Source organism: Parambassis ranga, unplaced genomic scaffold, assembly GCF_900634625.1.
Source record: "Parambassis ranga unplaced genomic scaffold, fParRan2.1 scaffold_21_arrow_ctg1, whole genome shotgun sequence".
NCBI classification, from domain to species: Eukaryota; Metazoa; Chordata; class Actinopteri; family Ambassidae; genus Parambassis; species Parambassis ranga.
In genome coordinates this window covers 2,755,542-2,775,742 of record NW_021144767.1, presented here as the reverse complement: position 1 = coordinate 2,775,742, position 20,201 = coordinate 2,755,542, and the positions used below count along the sequence as shown (strand labels likewise).

General features: G+C 42.2%; 2 protein-coding genes across 2 annotated transcripts; both read left to right on the top strand.

Moving 5' to 3' along the window:
• Window positions 1-7,944: 7,944 nt before the first annotated feature.
• Window positions 7,945-12,916, top strand: LOC114429866 (trace amine-associated receptor 1-like; the record flags this gene model as incomplete). The annotated part of the gene is made up of 3 exons (XM_028398478.1): window positions 7,945-7,996; window positions 12,066-12,251; window positions 12,324-12,916. Coding segments are annotated over 3 exons (831 nt in total), but the record flags the coding sequence as incomplete, so codon positions are not given.
• A 2,331-nt stretch (window positions 12,917-15,247) lies between these two features.
• LOC114429864 (trace amine-associated receptor 1-like) lies at window positions 15,248-16,228 on the top strand. The gene has a single exon (XM_028398477.1). The coding sequence runs from the start codon at window positions 15,248-15,250 to the stop codon at window positions 16,226-16,228; it is 981 nt and encodes a 326-aa protein (XP_028254278.1).
• Window positions 16,229-20,201: the final 3,973 nt, after the last annotated feature.

Here is a 20,201-nt window from a genome sequence, read left to right as displayed (position 1 = left end):
TGAATTAATATTTATAATATTATTGTTGTTAGTTATTATATGTATATTAACATTTTTTATACATTTTATGAAAGTGCTTGTGTTACTGGGTGATTGGGGGAGGGGGCATTTTTATTGATTTTTATTTAGGAACAATAGTGATATCAAAGTGTTTGGGCTCAGGCGATTCCTCTTTTTTGATAAACTTCCCCAGCCTTGGAAAACACCCTCTCACAGGGGACCGAAGAAGCAGGTGTGCACAGAATCTGAAGTGCCAGTTTGTACGGGTGCGGATATAGATGCTTCTGAGTGAGCCAGTAGAGCAAAAGGGTCCTGTTGCCTTGGAATGTTCAGTTCTGCAGGATACCTTTGCACTTGAACAGTAGCCTCTGCTTTGGCACTGGACTGTCCATGGCCCTGAGTCACAGTATTGTCAAAAAGCGGCCACAGGTCACCTGCAAACGAATATATAACGATATTGCAGTAAACGTTAAGAAATGTTGATGATCTAAAAAAATAAAATACACATTGTCCAATGCCACGTTTTTTGCTTACCTCACTTTCCACAAGTTTACCGGGTCCAAGGTGTTCCTGTAGGTTTTGTGTAAACAATTTATATGGGCCCATCTTGCTCCATAAAATCTCTGGCTTTTCCCCAGCCCAAATTTCATTTACTACTGTAGGAAGAAAATAAAAAAAATACTTGTAATGACCTCAGCACAGACAAAACACCACTTTCCACTGAATCAGGTTGCATTACTGATAGAGGAGGAGCAGGGCTGGATGACGGTGGAGCAGAGGTAGAGGGTAGTGTTGTATGGGGAGGAAATAGTGGATGGTGATGCTGAAAGTGTGGATGAAGAAGGCCATTTGTGGGGGATGCGGGGTGTGGGCTGTGTGTATTTGGTAAGGTGGTCAATGTTGACCACCTTGTTCTTGTGGTCAGCACTTTTATATTCAGTTTTAATTATTGTGAAGGGCCCTAGCAGTGGTTTACCCCCCTTCCTTTGCTCCTGACGGATGACCTGATCTCCCACAGCAAACTTGTCCTCCTGCCCTGTCTCCTCCCTCTTCCGCTTCACTGAAGCCCTGACCCTCTCAGTGTTTTCCAGGGTGACTGCATAATTTCTTTTAAGTATTTTTAGTCCTGCAGATAGTGTTTCATGCCCCAACACATTCTCCACGATGCTATCAGTTACCTGAGAGGAAATATATCACAATGTTGGTAAACCAGATTGGTGGATTACTGTACCATGCACCACATACATGTATTGAGAACACACCTCATACTCTTCTGGAATCTCAGTAGGATATCTCTTCTCCCTACCAAACATTAGACAATAAGGCGAGAACTGAATTGTCAGTTGTTTTTTTGTTCTCAGGGCAAACAAAGAGGATTGCAGGTGGCTGTCCCAAGTCTCAGGTTTCTCCCCAACTAGTTTATTCAAAGTCCTGTAAGATCAAAGATAAACACAGTTACATGATTGCAAAAAGTAACACAAAATCGACAAACATTATAAAACATACCTTTGAATGGTCCCATTCATTTTCTCTACCAAGCCATTGGTCTGGGGGTGGTAGGGTGAACACAAGCTTCTCTTTGTTCCCAGCTTGTCACAGATCCTATAGTTTATCTGGATTAACAATAATAATACTGAGACAAAACTTATCATTGAAATTAGGGGCAGATAACATAAGTGGTGTTACCTGATTGACAAATTCACATCCTTGGTCAGGTAAAAGCCTTCTTGGGGCACCAAATTTATAAAGTAAACAACCTCCACTGCTCCTTTGGTCTTCAGTGGATACGCCTCTGTCCACTCGTAAAGTAATCTATCATAACACAAATATACTGGTGGCCCTTCTTTGTTGGTGTGAGCTTGCCAATAAGGTCCATGCCCAGTAGTCCCAGTGGCTCAGTTATCTTAAACATAAAAAGTCTAGTTATGGACATGGCTTCAATTGGAAATATGTTAAATGTTTTAATGCAGTCACCTCAATGGGGATGTATGCCTTCTTTATTTTCGTAGTGCTTCTTCCGGCCTGGCATTCAGGACACTCAAATATCTACAATAATTAAAGTATGGGGTGAATGAAAATCACCAAAAATTACCATGCACAGATTAAAAAAAACCCATTTCCGTATGTCTTTTTCCATACCAGGCCAGTAATATCTACGTGCAATAGCATCATATGTTTTCTCCATCCCACAATGGCCACCATGCTCACTAGCATGCAAATCTGGCGCTGCTGAATGTGAGGTCCGTCACCAACAAAACTTTTCTCCTGAACGACTTCTTTACCTCGCGTAAACTGGATTTTATGTTCCTGACGGAAACTTGGCTACGTGAAGGAGAACTGGTACCTTTCTCGGAGCTGCTCCCCACTGGATGTAATTACTTTAACTCCCCACGTACCACTGGCAAAGGAGGAGGACTGGTTTCGATATTTAAATCCTCATTCCACTGCCAACAATCTCCGGCTGTCAGCTACTCCAGCTTTGAGCTGCAACTCTTCGAGGTAAAGCTCCCCGTGACTGTTCTCTGTGCGGTGGTCTATCAGCCACCAAAAATTAACAAAGACTTTGTTCGGGACTTTGCGGACTTTGTGTCGGGTGTCACTCGGGTGTCATATGATCAGTTTCTGATTGTTGGTGATTTTAATGTGCATGTCTGCTGTGAGAGCAGACCTCTGGTCAGAGACTTTCTGAGTGCCATTGACTCTTAATCTCACGCAGTCCGTTTTGGTGCCGACACTAGAGAAAGGCCACACTCTGGATCTTGTGTTGTCATATGGGCTGGATGTACAGATAACTGAAATCGGACACTCCCTCTTATCTGACCATTTACCTGTGTTATTCTCCCTCTCTGTGCCTGCACCCAGCACCATGAACACCGAACATCCCGTTCGCCGTCTCCGTGCTTTTAACCCCTCAACTCCCCAGCGGTTTACCGCTGCTTTTAAAAACTCCTTTCTATATTCCCTTGATCTTAGCAGCCACAGTGTGGATGATTGTGTAATGATGTTTGATTCACTTTGCTCTGAGATTTTGGATTCAATCGCGCCCATGACTCTCAAGCCTGTAAGGCCGCAGAAACAGCCTTGGCTCAATGAGTCCACTCGTGTGCTCAGACGCGCATCTAGGCAGGCAGACAGGAGATGGAAAAAGGACAAACTTAAAATTTTGTGGGATCTCCTCCAAAACGATCTCACATCATACCAGCAGGCTGTTAAAGCTGCAAAGACAGAATATTTCTCCGCACTTGTGTCTGCTGTCGGGGTGAAAATCCCCTTGTTTCCTTCTGATCACCCCCTGAATTAGTTTGTAAGGAAGGAGCGGATAAATTCTGGTCTCAAAATTATAATTTATTAAACAATGAGGCAAATTCTGAGTCGCAGAGCTCTGGGTTGTTGCACACACAGAACCAAACAAGAACAACACAAGAACAGGACAACCAACAAGAACAAACAACCACACAGCAACAACGAACAATGCAACAACAACTGGACATGGAATTCACACATTGATATACCCCATGGGCGTTCCTGCCTGCCGGCCCACAGGGGCATCTACCGCCCCCCTGCAGACCCTGGTTCATACAGCAACTAGACCATTAGTGTTTACTGCCAAATAAGGTAAAACTTCAATTCCTCAAATCTCATAGGTTGTGAGTCCAATCTGGGGGTGACCATAAAACTGGGTACTCAGGAGAAAAACACATTCCTTTAGAATCTGGCTTTTATCAGGTCAAAGGTGCTGCTGTCCTTAGTCTAAATTTATGACCATCTCGTACCAACCGGAGCTCTCTCCAGAGAGCAGAAAAACAACTGATCTCATCTGCCACAGCCTGAATTGCAGAAAACAACGTTATATGACACACTATGAAATTACTTATTAATACATTCAGTATCCTCAAATTACTTTGATTTTCTATAAAACTTCCTAACACATAAACACTTATGAAAATCACATTATTAAGCGATAAACACATATAAACATGAATACTTATATATCTGAACACACTGCATGTTAACACCATGCAGAATAAATTCTTTCACCCAACAATTCCCTCTTTTGAGCTCTTATAAGAGCTCACAACAAATCTTCCTCGTCGTCACCTGGCACGGGCACCTCTGCTGCCAGCAGAGGCATCTGATATGAAGGAGAATGAAAACCTGAATCCTGCTTTTCAATTGCTGACACAATTAACCTGTAACCTAAACAGTGCACACAGGGAATATAACAACAACAACCACATGTAGTCAAAATACCCAAAAATGCTGCAAAAGAAGTGATTAGTGACATACCATACTACCGCCTTCCAGGGTCCCAGCACCCTAATCAGCCAGTCGTCCAGGGGGTTATCTATCCCTGAGTGCTCATGCAACGTACTGGAAAGAGTTCTCAAACCTTCTAAAGCTTTAGTGACCTTACCGTCGGAAGCAGTGTTATTGGGAATGAAAGTACAACACATTTCATCAAACATAGCACATACACCTCCTTTCTCTGCCAATAACATATCCAAAGTCATCCGGTCCTGTACTGAAATCAAATCCCCATGCATCGTCTGGATATAATGGGGCAGGTTCAGGTGGGGCCTCGCTGATGCACAGGCAACACAACCTGACATATTTTGCTCCCTCACCTGTTTTACCATCCATCTGAACCAAATATTATCATCCTCATAACCAGTAGATAACGCTAATACATCGAACGGGGTGAGCTTATGGACTACAATGTCGGGTTGGGAGTCCCAACATTGGCCAGGCACTCCGGAAGATTTAACATAAGGGTTGTGGTCCAGGCCAGTAATTGATAACATAATGGGATTCTGCATGCAGCTCCAATCTCTTTGTATATGGAAATACCCACTGAACAAGATCCGCCCGCCTGAGGTGGTTTTAGCTTTTTTAGGTGCCCAATTTGTGTGCTGCCACCCCAATCCACAAACATAGACGCCATACTGTCTCCACGACACATTATGTCCCCCGCAGTTGATTACTGCGCACAAATCAAAGATAAAAGAGAACTCTGAACCCTTATAGTAGTCTAACTCTATACCTCCCCTGTTTCTCACACATACATCTCCTCCTGTCCCTGGTGCTCTCCTCACCCTGCGTGTGCTGGGCCCTGGATTTGACATACCATTGGATCCTGGAAAACTGACAAAATAATTATGTACACACAAAAATAAAGTCAAAGATACACTAACTACAGACATGAAAACACAAGCTCCCAACACCCTCCAGTTACCCCACAGTCCCATCTTGTCAGCCGGAGTCTTCTTGACACAGGAACTAGAACCTCTGCTCCTGAAACTTTAGACCTTCCTCTCGACAGCTGACCTTACTGATGACTGTGGTTCGTTTCCTGGTGGGGTGATGCGCTTAACTTCGCCTATCACCCTTAGTTGGAGTGATGCGCTTAACTTCGCCTATCACTCTTAGTCCCACGCTGATCCTGATGATTGCTCATGTATGTGTATTCACCGTCTCATCCTCTTCAACCAAGTAGGGTAGACTACCTACTGGTCACACTCCTGGTTTCAGGGGATTATTCTGCCCCTTTTATTTTATCCTCCTCCTGCTCCTTCTAATGTCGCTCAGCGTTCTCCCTGGTTCTGTAGCTGGGGTGCACTGGCTCCAGTGATACCAGGTGTCTCCTTTGCCTTTCAGCCGCACCGCGTGGGAGGTGCGCTCCACCACCTGGTAAGGACCTGTCCACCTTGGCTCCGACCACTTTCTCTTTATCACCTTCAGGAGGACCCACTCAGCTGTGTGTGGCTCCTTCTGGACTCTCCATCTCTCCTTTCTCCTTTAATACAAATACTAACACCAAAGCTTTAAATTCATTATATTATGGTTTATATTAATACCATACTGCATACTTCTTCAGTCTCAGCCGGCAAGCTGGTCCAGGAAACTGTCGACCTGTAAGAAGCTCATAGGGTGTACATTATATGGCGTTATTAACAGAACATCAATACAATAGATAATACTTGAACCCATATAAATTTGGTCTGTGCACAGATTTTAGCCAATTTTTGTTTTAGGTTGTAGTTTCATCCTTTCCACTTTTCCCTGTGACTGTGGGTGATACACTGCACCATACCTATGTTTTAGGCCTAAAGTCTGCTCCACCTTTTCCAGGTCTACTCTTAAAATGAGATCCATTCTGGGAATCCATGCTGTGGAATGTAATAGTTATTCAAACAGTTTATTGTCCGGTTTAAAACTCAAATACATTAATACCTGTCTCACCCTCTTTTTTCTGAAACAGAACACCATTCACAACTCCACCTGTTTCAGAAACATCAAGATATAAAGGAACTAAGTGATCTAGGAGAACCAGATCATTATGGAAATTGAGACAATGAAAGAGACAAGAGTACAGGAGGCACAAAACCTACATCAGTAAATGATGAAGACCAGATGTTATGTGGTAGTGTGGCTAACATCTCCTGAGCCTTATTATGCCTCTACTGTATGAATGGCAACCTAATAAGCTTTAAAGGATGAAGAATTCTAAACACCTATCCTCTGTGCCTATTTATTAGAAATAGCTTTACATTTCTTAACCATGGAGCTTAATTCTATAATATTATGTGTGGTACAATTACTAAGCAAACAAGTGGCACACTATTATCTGCCATTTTGAGCCATTTAAAACTGTTCTGGTGTTAACTATACGTCAGCAGCTACTCCCTCCTCAGTCACAAACAATTTATCTGCTGTGATGGACCAATGTAGTCCCTCTCATTAGGAGGTAAAACCTCTCCTGATAGAAGAGATCCTCACACCTGTCATAGAAGAGAATAACCTACAGGGATCAGTGGACAGCCTATAGGGTCAGAAAGACATTATCCAGGGTTTCCACAGCTGGAATAGACTGAGGAGACCGCCCCCTTAAGGAGACTCAGGTAAAAACGAGTCCAGCAGATATCTTCACAAGACATCTGTATCATAGTGGTTCTCATCAGCCACTGTCCAGCTACTCCAACACTCTGGAAGCATAAAAAGTCTGTCCAGTAAGAAAAGTCACCATTAATCCATCTGGGGAGAACATAATGGAGGTTCCAGTCTCTGCCCATCAGATTCACTGGTGATGAGCTGGAGCGAATGAAACAATGTCTGTGGTGCTGCTAACACAGTTTCACAAGTTCTGTGAATGGCAAAGGTTTCCCAAAAGAAGCCAACCGACGAAATGATTTGAGATGCCGGTGTGATCTTTGACAGCCATTTCCCTGGGGAGGATACCAGGGAGCCCCTTGTGGTCACTGACGGGGCTGCTTGTAGTGACAGTCTCTTTCCCAGTGGCCAGGTTTTCCACAATAGAAGCAGTCACCTCCACTCAAACCGCTGTATCCACCCTTTCCATGCCCCCCTCCCCCACGGCCACCCTCTTTTCCCCTCCAGTTACCTCCTCTATGATATTGACCCCACCCACCTTGATAGTGGGGGCGGGTGACCCAAGATGGGGTTAAATACATATCAAGATTTCCCACAACTGGGGACTGTGGCTGAGGCGGGGGAGCAGGCTGAGGCTGAACCACCCTCTGTGATGCAGGGGTGTATTTCTTCATTTTCCTCTGATATGCTGCTTTCTTTCTAGCTTGAGCTAACTGCAGCTTTAATAATTGTGTCTGCAGCCCTTTCATCTCCATGGTCTCTGTGTCTGTGTGTAAATTCATATGGTGTACAACATGTCTCTTCCAAGCAACAGAATCACTTCCTGGTAAATCAGGGTCATTTTTCTGGGCCTGCTGAAGCAACAGGGGAAGCCCCTCCTCTGTTGCCTGTCTATACCAGTGCTGCTGGGCACCAGGTTGACTAAAGTTCACTCCTGTCTGTCTGTCTGTTACTCGCCCCCTCCCATCAGGTACAGTCATGATGGGGTACATCCCAGGAAGTGGGGTCTGAGGCGAAGCAGAAGCTACAGCAGAGGCTGGTGAATAGGGAAAACGGTATCTCCGCCCCCTGAGTTCCCTCGCTCTCTACTTCCTGTTTAATGTCAGTGGTACTACCAGACTCCTCACAATCATCATCTATGCAGCACAGATATGCCTGAATAGAATCTTACGTCTCTCCTCATCAGCCTGCACTGCCTCCTTCAACTCAACTGTCTCTAACACTAATAATCTAATAATCTCCTCCTTTCTCTCTCTCTCTAGTTTAACTCTATTCTCCACTGTTGCAATCACACTTTTTAGTGGCTTTTTATCATCTCCTTTCACTCCCTGTCCTGTCATTGCTGTACACACTGCTGCTTCCATCTCAGCTGCAGCCTTCTGTTGTCCCTCTGGTCCTGCCTGTCCGCAGCAATGGCTCAACATCTTACTCATCTGTTCATCAATTGTCTTCCACGTAGACATGATTACCACTCACCAAATCCTTCCCAAATCCAACAGAGTCACACACCTTCACTTAAACACACTTTCTCGTGATCCTTTTTTTTGTCTTTATTATTTTGTGATCACTGTGACACTTTTCCTCTGTGTGACCCTTTTTTTTTTTTTATTTTTTAAGCTTTAGGCGGTCATCACTATCGTTTCAGGGGTCATCAAATCCCACGGGCTTTCAACCGAGCTTTATCTATATTTGCGTCCAAATATAGCGGGGGATGCCACTCCCAATGACATAACGCTCATTCACGTTATTGTATTAACCCTTTTTTTATTCTTTTTATTTTTAATTGGTTAATATCTCTCTCAGTGTCACTTTTCCTTTTTCTCTTTTACTTCATCTCATTTTCTCTTTTACTTCATCTCATTTTCTTTTACTTCATCTCATTTTCTTTTACTTCATCTCATTTTCTTTTACTTCATCTCATTTTACTTCACTTATTAAGACTTACAATCTGCCTCTTACAATTTGAACTCTAAAACACCGTACCCATCCCAGTGACTACTTAATTTAGATTGTCCAATGTGCAGAATTTTGATTAAACAGGTATCTGCTTACCTTGTTATTATTGGCCAGCCAGTAGTCACTCCGTCAGGCAAGATGTCGTTTGACCCACACTCCTTTCGTGTCCCTGTTCGGGCGCCAAATTGTCGGGGTGAAAATCCCCTTGTTTCCTTCTGATCACCCCCTGAATTAGTTTGTGAGGGATAAATTCTGGTCTCAAAATTATAATTTATTAAACAATGAGGCAAATTCTGAGTCGCAGAGCTCTGGGTTGTTGCACACACAGAACCAAACAAGAACAACACAAGAACAGGACAACCAACAAGAACAAACAACCACACAGCAACAACGAACAATGCAACAACAACTGGACATGGAATTCACACATTGATATACCCCATGGGCGTTCCTGCCTGCCGGCCCACAGGGGCATCTACCGCCCCCCTGCAGACCCTGGTTCATACAGCAACTAGACCATTAGTGTTTACTGCCAAATAAGGTAAAACTCCAATTTCTTAAATCTCATAGGTTGTGAGTCTGATCTAGGGATGACCATAACATGGGGCACTCAGGAGAAAACACATTCCTTTAGAATCTGGCTTTTATCAGGTCAGAGGTGCTGCTGTCCTTAGTCTGAATTTATGACCATCTCGTACCAACCGGAGCTCCAGAGAGCAGAAAAACAACTGATCTCATCTGCCACAGCCTGAACTGCAGAAAACAACGTTATATGACATACTATGAAATTACTTATTAATACATTCAGTATCCGCAAATTACTTTGATTTTCTATAAAATTTCCTAACACATAAACACTTATGAAAATCACATTATTAAGCGATAAACACATATAAACATGAAAACTTGTATATCTGAACACACTGCATGTTAACACCATGCAGAATAAATTCTTTCACCCAACACCTGGGAGCTAGAAGGACTGGAGCCGATCACAGCAGACTTTAAACACGACAAAAGTCCTGCTGACAGAAGAAGGATAACTTTTAATCAAATTTGCCAATTCCACACTCTTCTCAGCAGACGAATGGCCCAATAAACCCTCCAAGATTTTAAGTGATTCTGAGTTCTTCAAACCACCATGCAACACAGGATCATCAGGTGCAACCACGTCCTCCTCCCCCCCAACAAAAGTTGATTGCCCCACATTACCAGCAGTCAAAGCTGGACTTGCATCAGGTGGGGAGGAATCTGGCTCACCCTGGGACTAAACACGAGCATAATATGGCTTTAGCAGATTTACATGGTACAGTTGATGTCTCTTCCTGTGGTCAGCAGTGTCAATCTGATAATTTTGTTCAGACAGCTGATGTTTCACAGTATATGGACCAGCAAACTTTGCTTGAAATGGTGACCCAACACCTGGTAACAAAGCAAGTGCTTGATCCCTCTCACTAAACTGGCGCTTGTCAGCATGACAATCATACAAATGTTTCATCCTCTCCTGAGATGTCTTCAGTTTTTTCCTGGCCAACTGACCTGCCACGTAAAGCCTATGCCAGAAACAAAAAAATTTGGACCACTGGTACCCCCACACAATCAAAACCCTGGGGCAACCACTTACGGATCAATACTCCATCCTGCACAGACAACACTTGTTCGTCAGTCACCAGTTGTTTCTTCAAAGATGGCAGCTTAGCTGGCGGAGAACCATCAGCCCAGACACGATGTCCAGCCAAATCATTGCCCAAAATCACATCAATGCCATCAATTGGCAAAGCTGAAAGGACACCAAGATGGACATCACCTTCCACAAGACCACAATAGAGACTGGCCCTATGCAAAGGAACACACAATGTGTACAAACCTATCCCTTGAACCAATACACAACCACTAGTATCAGTAGCCTGAGAAAAAGGCAACAGAGAATCTAAAATGAATAATTCCTTTGCTGCAGTATCCTGAAGAATTTTTCTTATCACTACCAGGGAGTCAGACAAAGCCTTCAGACACAAAAGCCCTGCACCCAGAATATTTATCAGTCTCATGTGTGACAGGCACTGGCACCCCATTACCAATCACTGGCATTTTCACCACTGAAGCAGTGCAAACAACAGGTTTAACATGTTTACCTCCTGAGCGACCACCCCTGCTTTTCAGTATTGGACACTCAGCTTTCCAATGTCCCTTCTCATGACAATAATTACAGTCAAATTCCACAATGTACAGGAAGTCCGCCATTTTGAAAAACCTCTGCCATTTTGTGTTTCTCACCTGCCATACTTTTACGAACTCTTCTTCAAGGGATTTCCCATAATGCTGAAAATTTGTGAGCTCACTCTTAAGCCCATAAGGACCAAAACTTTGCGGAGCTTTATTACACGCTCTGTGGCCTGCCATGAAGTTGACCCTTCGCCAACACACAGGAAATAGATGTTTCTGTGGCTGTATCTTCCACATACTTCATCCTACGTGGATGAAACTTTACAGTCATGTTGAACATCTGACTCTGCACACATTGAAATGCTGATATGCTACAGACACTGCGCCACCTACTGGCTGGAGGACCTTTAGTTTGTATATACGCATTTCGTGGTACTTCTCTGTCCAGCTGACCACTGCACGTGCTGGTAACGTGGGAGAAAGGACTGCAAGGACTGCATAGTTTTAGTGCATAATTTTAGTGAAACATGCCTAACTATATATATAGATAAAGGTCATATTATTTTATTATAATGACTGTTCTTATTAGTTAACATTTTAAAAGAAGGCCACTCAATGTCTGTTCATGAGCACATAGAAAAAAATGCACTACATGCCTCTGTTCTTCACCACACTGCCTATACAAACAGTATTAACCAATCTAAATGATCAAATAATGATGATCTGCATACTTCCAAACATTGGATGCACGTACCATACTCGTCATCACTAGTAACAATTCTGATTGGACAACATCTACAACAATGAAACGAGATGAGAGAGTATTAACCTTTTGCCCCAGCAATAATTACTCTTTATACCAGAACACACAATGATGCACTGTTGATACTGAAGGTTTGACTTGATTGAGGTCTAAAACATGGAAACTGAAGGCGGTAACACAACTTACATTGTGACTGACATACATCCCTGCTATGTGATAGATAACTTTGATTACATTCTGACAAACAGTCCTTCCATTCTATGTATGTTGTTATATGCTTTTCTTGCATTGTTAGCTGTTATCACTGTGTGTGGAAACCTGCTTGTTATAATCTCCATCATTTACTTCAAACAGCTGCACACTCCTACTAACTCTCTCATCCTGTCTCTGGCTGTGGCTGACCTGTTGGTTGGGATCGTTGTCTTTCCTTTCAGCATGGCGTTCTCTCTCAGTTTGTGTCTTTATTACGAGGGTTTATTCTGCAAAATAAGAGGCAGCTTTGATATTTCACTGAGCACGTGTTCTATACTGAACCTGTGTTGTATTTCTGTTGACAGATACTATGCGGTGTGTCAGCCTCTGACGTACAGATCTAAAATCAATCACCCAGTGGTTGTGGTCATGATCTTGATGTGCTGGGGGGTTTCTGTTCTGACTGGGATTGGGATTATAATTGCTGGATTAAACAATGACAACTGTGAGGACAGGTGTTTAATAGACGTCCTCATGGCAAACACCGTTGGACCCATATTATCCTTTTACCTCCCAGTGATCATAATGCTGTGTATCTACCTGAAGATTTTCCTCGTTGCACAGAGACAGGCGCGCAGCATCCACAACATGACAAAGTGTGGAGCAGCTGTCAGTAAGATGGAGAGGAAGGCCACCAAAACTCTGGCTATAGTTCTGGGAGTCTTTCTTTTCTGCTGGTCTCCTTTCTTTCTTTTCATCACTTTTCTGCCTCTCGCTGGTGATTCAGTAGTTCCAGTTCCAGTGATAGAAACAACAAACTGGCTGGCTCTGTCTAATTCTATGCTGAATCCATTTATTTATGCTTTCTTCTACAGCTGGTTCAGATCAGCGTTCAGAATGATCATTTCTGGGAGAATATTTCAAGGTGATTTTACTAACTGTAAACTGCACTGACTGAAGTGTGGAATAAAAGCATTGTTCTTAATTCTCTCCTGTCTAAATATTAGGCCAAAAAAAAACGGTTCTTTCCAACATTACAACCACCTCATACTTAGGTGCACATGATCTACTGTCATTTTAATCTGGCCGGTTGTCTAAGTACACATGTCTAATTATGAAGATATCTAAAAGGTGTTGTAACATTAACAGAGGCTTATTAGTCTCAAATCCTGTTGAGTAACGTAACTTGATTCAATACAATTATAAATTGAAACTGTATATTGCCAAGAGTTGATAGTTCTTTTGTTTGTATGGAACAAACTATTATCTGCACTACTATAAGAAGGTGGCAGGACAAAAGAGCTATGTTTGTTATGTTTGTATGACTGAACCAGGCATTTAAGGTTAAGGTCAAGGTTACATGTGTACAATTTCAGAGGAGTACTTCACGTGTAAAAATGGCTGTAGCGAACAGCATCTGAATCCCAGCTCTGTATAACACATTCATTTCAGTAGTAAATGTAATGATCTGTATTGGATTGGGCTGCTAAGACTACAAGTGTGAAACAGAGGCCACTGACTTGTGAATCAGAGTAATGCAATAATTTTATTGTATTTTTTACTCTACTGGGGGATGATAAGAAATAGAGGTGTTAAAAGGAAAGCCTTCACTTGCCTTTCAACTTGATAAAACGTAACTATAAAGGAATACGTCCCTCTTTGTGCCAGACAGGTGCGCAGCTTCCACAACACGACTAAGTGTGGAGCAGCTGTCAGTAAGGTGGAGAGGAAGGCCACCAAAACTCTGGCTATAGTTCTGGGAGTGGTTGTCAGTGCCTGCTGCAGTGTATGAAACTCTGAACTACAAAATGTAATTGTATATTATTCATACAATGACAAAGTATCTGTTATGTCTGTGGACGCTCTCATTCATCCAGGTAATGTTATGTTCTCAACGACAAAAACCACAAGAGCAGCGAAACTGAGGAAGTCACTCAAGGGAAGGGACCTCTTCCAAAAAAGTTCTCAGGTTGGGCTTGAAGCAGATAAGACTGGAGGTACCTCCCTGGAAGGTAGTGAAGCTCATCCAGGAAGGCACATCAATGGGAGCTGTGGCAAGAAGGTTTGCTGTGTCTGTCAGCACAGTGTCCAGAGCATGGAGGAGACACCAGGAGACAGGCCAGTACACCAGGAGACGTGGAGGGGGCCGCAGGAGGGCGACAACCCAGCGGCAGGACCGCTACCTCCTCCTTTGTGCAAGGAGGAGCAGGAGGAGCGCTGCCAGAGCCCTGCAACATGACCTCCAGCAGGCCACTGATATGCATGTTTCTGCTCTGACTGTCAGAAACAGACTCCATGAGGGTGGTATGAGGGCCCCATGTCCACAAGTGGGACTTGTGCTTACCATGCAGGGCGAACACCAAGATTGGCAGATTCACCATTGGCACCCTGTGCACTTCATGGATGAGAGCAGGTTCGCACAGGACGCCTCCCTGTGTTATGTGTAGGGAGTGCAAGGAGAAGGAGGCAAACACAGACCTCCAGTGAAAAAGCAAGTCTTTATTTACAAAAATCAAAGGTCTAGATAACAGAAAACTTCATCTGGGGAGAATAATGAAGAGCTGGGCATGCTGAGTACCGCTGTGGCTGGCTGGGAGCAAGCACCTGGCCAGACAGGTCAGCGAAGTTAGATTTAAGATCTGGTGAACGCTCCTTATAGCGCCACCTGCAGAAGGACTCATACGTAGAAACAGATGTAAAGAGCTCAGCACTCTCAACATCAACAACGTGCCACAAAACACCCCAGATTTTTAGTTTGTATTTCTTATAAAATGCCAAAATTCATATTGTGACTAAACCCTAATATTAATCTCCTTATCTCCTGGTGGTTGCTAAGTGAAACAACAGTTAACTTAAGTCTGGGTTTATGGTTTCAAAATTATTTTAAGAAGATATTTAAATGCGAAAAAAAAACATTGAAAAAAGTCTTCCCTCTCTGCTTCTGGGCCTCAGAATATGAGTGATTTTTTACACTTACGTGCGCAAGCACACACACAACTACTGCATAAACTGTTGTCATGGCATCCTAAAGTTTCTCCTAAGAGTCACTTAAGAGTCTTGCATCTGATTGGACAGTGAGACTCGCAGGCTTTTAGGATGTAGGAAAAAAATGATAAATGTTTACGTACATGTCCTGTTGAGTGCCACAGCAGGGAGGGACACATACGGATGTGGACCTTCTGACACGGTAATGTATGAAAACAAAGGATTGAATTGTGCATGTAGATTGCGACTGCGTTACTGTTTTTCTTATTCTGAACGTGTGACTTACAGGATCACACAGGCATGGAAATCACTGTCAACAGGACCGATGTTCTCACTCAGATTCATCCCTGCTTTGAAATAGACATGTCTAAGGCACTGATAAGAAACCTGTCTGAAATGTGCACACTTTTTCATATTTTTCTCGGTTCGTTGTCTGTCGTAACTGTGTGTGGAAACCTCCTCGTGATAACCTCTGTTATTTACTTCAAACAGCTGCACACTCCCAGTAACTTCCTCGTCCTGTCTCTGGCTGTGGCGGACATGTTTGTTGGGGTTTTAGTTTTTCCTCTCACCATGGAATTCTCTTTCAGCTCCTGCCTTTTCTACGATGATATATTCTGTAAGGTGCGAGGGACATTCGATGTCTCGCTGTGCTCGTCGTCCATTCTAAACCTCTGTTGTATTTCCATTGACAGATACTACGCAGTGTGTCAGCCTCTGACATACAGAGCTAAAATCAACGATTATGTTGTCGTGGTCATGATCCTGATGAGCTGGGGTGTGTCTGTGATAATAGGAATTAGTTTTGTGATTGTTGGAATCCACCAAGAACATTGTGCTGAGAATTGCTTCCTTGACGGTATATTAGCACACATCATGGGGCTTATTTTCTCTTTTTACCTCCCGGTGATCATAATGCTGTGCATCTACCTGAAGATTTTCCTCGTTGCACAGAGACAGGCGCGCAGCATCCACAACATGACAAAGTGTGGAGCAGCTGTCAGTAAGATGGAGAGGAAGGCCACCAAAACTCTGGCTATAGTGATGGGAGTGTTTCTCATGTGTTGGCTGCCTTTTTTTCTTTGCACCACTGTGCTCTCATTCACTCGTGTGTATGTGCCGCTTTTAGTGATTGAACTGCTAAACTGGCTCGCACTGTCCAATTCACTGCTCAATCCATTTATTTATGCGTTCTTCTACACATGGTTCAGATCGGCCTTTCGAATGATCATCACTGGGAAAATAATCAGAGGTGGATTCTCTAACACAAACCTGAACTAACATGAATGTATCTGTACATGTGTGTACACATCGTAAAGGTTCTTATAAGATAAGATAAGATAAGGTAAGATAAGGTAAGGTAAGGTAAGGTAAGGTAAGGTAAGGTAAGGTAAGATAAGATAAGATAAGATAAGATAAGATAAGATAAGATAAGATAAGGTAAGATAAGATAAGATAAGGTAAGATAAGGTAAGATAAGATAAGGTAAGGTAAGGTAAGGTAAGGTAAGGTAAGGTAAGGTAAGATAAGATAAGATAAGATAAGATAAGATAAGATAAGATAAGATGAAATAAGATAAGACAAGATAAGATAAGATGAAATAAGATAAGATAACATAAGATATGATAAGATAAGATACGATAAAATGGAATAAGATAAGATACGTTGAAATAAGATAAGATAAGATCAGATAAGGTAAGATAAGACAAGATAAGATGAAATAAGATAAGACAAGACAAGATAAGATAAGATAAGATAAGATAAGATAAGATAAGATAAGATCCTGGAGGAACACCTTTAATTGTAACAAAGTTGTCATACTGAGGTAACTTTAAAATGTTTCTGACAACATAAAGTCGTTTTTTACATATACAGCAATATCCTTAAACTCATGACATGTTGTTACTAAATCACACAAACATATTTTAAATGTATTATGTAGATGTGTACATAAATATTCTTCTGTGCACTTGTTGCTAAATGATGTCTTTGTTTCTACAATATATAGTGCACAGCATCATTGCAGTTTAATAAAGACATGTTTACCATGAGACACACACAAAGGCTGTGTCCCTATGGGAGAATGCAACAGTGTAAAGCCTTCATATGACTGCAACTCATCATATGATGTATTCTTGATTTCTATTCTAAACAGTGTAAGGACTCTTTGTGAAGCAGCAGTGCACATCAGAGTTATGTGAGCACAAGCCAAGAGAACCTAATTCAATTTAATTTAATTGTATTTATACAGTGATTTTTACAGTCAGAATCATCTCTAGGTGCTTCACAGAGACCCAGAGCCTGAACCCCCTTAACAGTATCAAGAAAAAACTCCCTTTAACAGGAAGAAACCTTGAACAGGACCTGGCTCATAAGGAGAACCTTTCTGCTGACATGTTGTTCAAGTTAATTATACTAGCACTGCACAGAAAACCACATAGGCACGCATTGGGAATAGTATAGTATCCAGCACTAGTAGCACTGGATTTATCAGAGGGCCGGAGGCCGTATGTTGATCTAAAGGGAGAGAGACATGCAGAAAGATACAAAGAGAGAGGCATAAACTACAAGGAAGACTGGACACACAGTGATAACATAATATATATTATAATGATAAAATATTAGATCATATATCGGCTTGATGAGGGGAGAGGAAGAAGAGCAGAGGAGGTGGAGGAAATGATCGGTGGATCATGTTTGTGTCCCCCCCGGCAGCAAAGGCCTAAAGCAGCTTAGCTGTGATAAAGTTTACAATTCAATTTTATCTATAGAGCGCATTTTACAATCAGAATGGCCTCAAAGCACTTCAGAAAAAACAGTGATATATCAATAAGCATTGAAATATTCAGGGGCTGGACTGCAGGTCAGCATGCAGGTCTGCTAGGCACTTCCCCCAAACCAACACCTTAAACCTTAAATTATATTTTGATAAGGGAAAGGGATCAAAACAAGAATTTGTACTTCCTTCATGGATACAGAGGGTGAATCAACTCGAACCCAGGCCTCATGGGTGGCAGGCAGAACTCTACCACTGAACCACCAATGCTGTGCAATGCTGACATCTAGTGGTTAAACCGCAGGCTGCAGCCTCCTTATTCCAAAATCAATCCCTCCTCCACATAAAGTCAGAAGTTCTAAATGTGAGTCATTAAATGAGAGGTTCCAGCAGAAACGTCCAAACATCTGAAGAGAAGCTGAGAAGCCTGAGATACAGGGGCTGCAAGCTGAGCTTCAACTGTTCCTGTTTAGACAATAAGAACAGATCATCAGTGTCTTTTAAAATGTTCTGATCAAATCACATTAGTTTGTATATTTATATTACACACAGAGCATATATATATATTACAGGAACTGGTTGCTACATTAAGAAACTGACGGACCTTTGAAGGACCTTCTTTTATAAGAAGAGCTACCTCAGAAAGAATAACATTGTTCAGTGCAGGCCATGAATGTGCTGTGTATGATATGACACAAATATAGGTATGTGCACTTTCAATGAACGTGTCCATCAATACTAAGTGAGGCAGTATGGAGACCTTCTTGCCCATTTTCTCGTAATCTCTTTTTTTAGCTGCTGTTAGTAATAGTTTAACCAGATATCGGTCCTCCGTTTGTGCGTTTGCTTCACATAGGTTACCCAAATACAGAATAATATATCATAAACCGACTTATGACATCACATTCTGCATAGGTAATGTTATTTGAAAGTATCTTTGACTGGTCGAAGTTGGATTTTCTTTGATTTGTTTTTTCTGTTTTGTTTCAGTTTCTCATCAGTTCTATCACCCAGTGGGTGCCGTTGCAGTCAGTGGGTTGTCCAGACAGTATTACAGTACAATACAAATGGCACCGAATAATGACCCGTTGATAATAGTACGGACAACAGTGGTGGAAAAAAACAGCTGGAAGAGAGGAAGTGGAGACCAGGACCTTGTTGTGTCAAATGTGGGTCCAGGGATTCTAGCAGGCATGAATGGGAGGCTCTGGCTTTCGGTCCTTCTGTTGTTAGGCTCTGTCTTGCACCACGCTTGCTTGCTGGTTTGGGCATGGCTTTTCCTTTACGTTTGGGCTGCCTCTCTGCCTCACTGTGACAAAAAAAATAAATGAGTGGCCTTGCTTTGAAAGACACACATATGCAAACATAATGATAGATGCATACACACCTTCTGCCCTTTCAGACAAACAAATTTATGAAATCTATCGATCGAAGTTATTCCATATGCTGAATATTTAACCCTCATGGACTGTTCGCAAACACTACCCTAATGTGTTGTTTGGGGACAAAAACATCCCCTAACTTTAACGGTTTTAAAAATATATTAGATAAATATTTTTTTGAAATTTTTTTGCATAGACCTTTTAATTAACTTCAGTTCTAATCAACAGTAGTGAAAAAAATCATTTTCCCCCAGGATTTTAACCCTTTAATCACCAATTTTATAAGGGGTGGTGCTGAAAATTGAAAAAAAAAAACACACAAAATGGCTCATTTTTAATAGAAAAGGTGAATGTGGACTGGATTCTTTTGAACCTTTATTACAGTCTTGGTCATGTCAAACATCAGTAAAAATGGACTTTATTGCATTATTAGTTTTTGCACAGCACTGGATTTTCTTTTTTTCTCCCATTTTGTCCCATAGACTTCCATTATAAACACACTTTTTTTGACTGCACAGCCATGGCACTAAATAATCATGCATTCTTGATTGTTGGTGGTTTACCCTGTTGGTAGGAGGTAACATTTGTGATTTTTACAGTTAACAACTTAATGACCATATTATCCCTTTACCTGCAGGCCTGTGCTTATGTAGTGTAGTTTCTGGCTTGTATATGGAGTTATAGGGAGTATTTTAGCACATAATTGTGTGTCTACACACTGTGTGTGTATGTTAGAGAGAGAGAGAGAGAAAGAGAGATCTGTGCACTGTGTGTAACACAACTACAAAGACTTTATAGAGTAAACAAAAAGTGTGGCTCTTTGATGCTGAGAGGTGCAGAGTAAATAAAACCCAAGCAGGTGGCCGTGCATGCGTTCTCCTGGTCATTTGATAGTGAGGAGAGGAGCAAGCAAGATGAAGAGAGGATTCACTTGTGCCAAAGCTTTGGAATTGATAATGCAGCCTGGCCCTTCTAGTGAGCTGGAGGACATGTCATCTTCTCTCTCTGACACTACGGATACAGCAGATTCAGATCCTGATTTTGCCGTGGCACCATTATCTTCTTCAACTTATTCCACTGAAGGTGAGGAGGATTC

Coding starts and splice junctions, on each gene's coding strand:
- LOC114429864 (XM_028398477.1), top strand. CDS start 15,248: ATGGAAATCACTGTCAACAGGACCGATGTTCTCACTCAGATTCATCCC.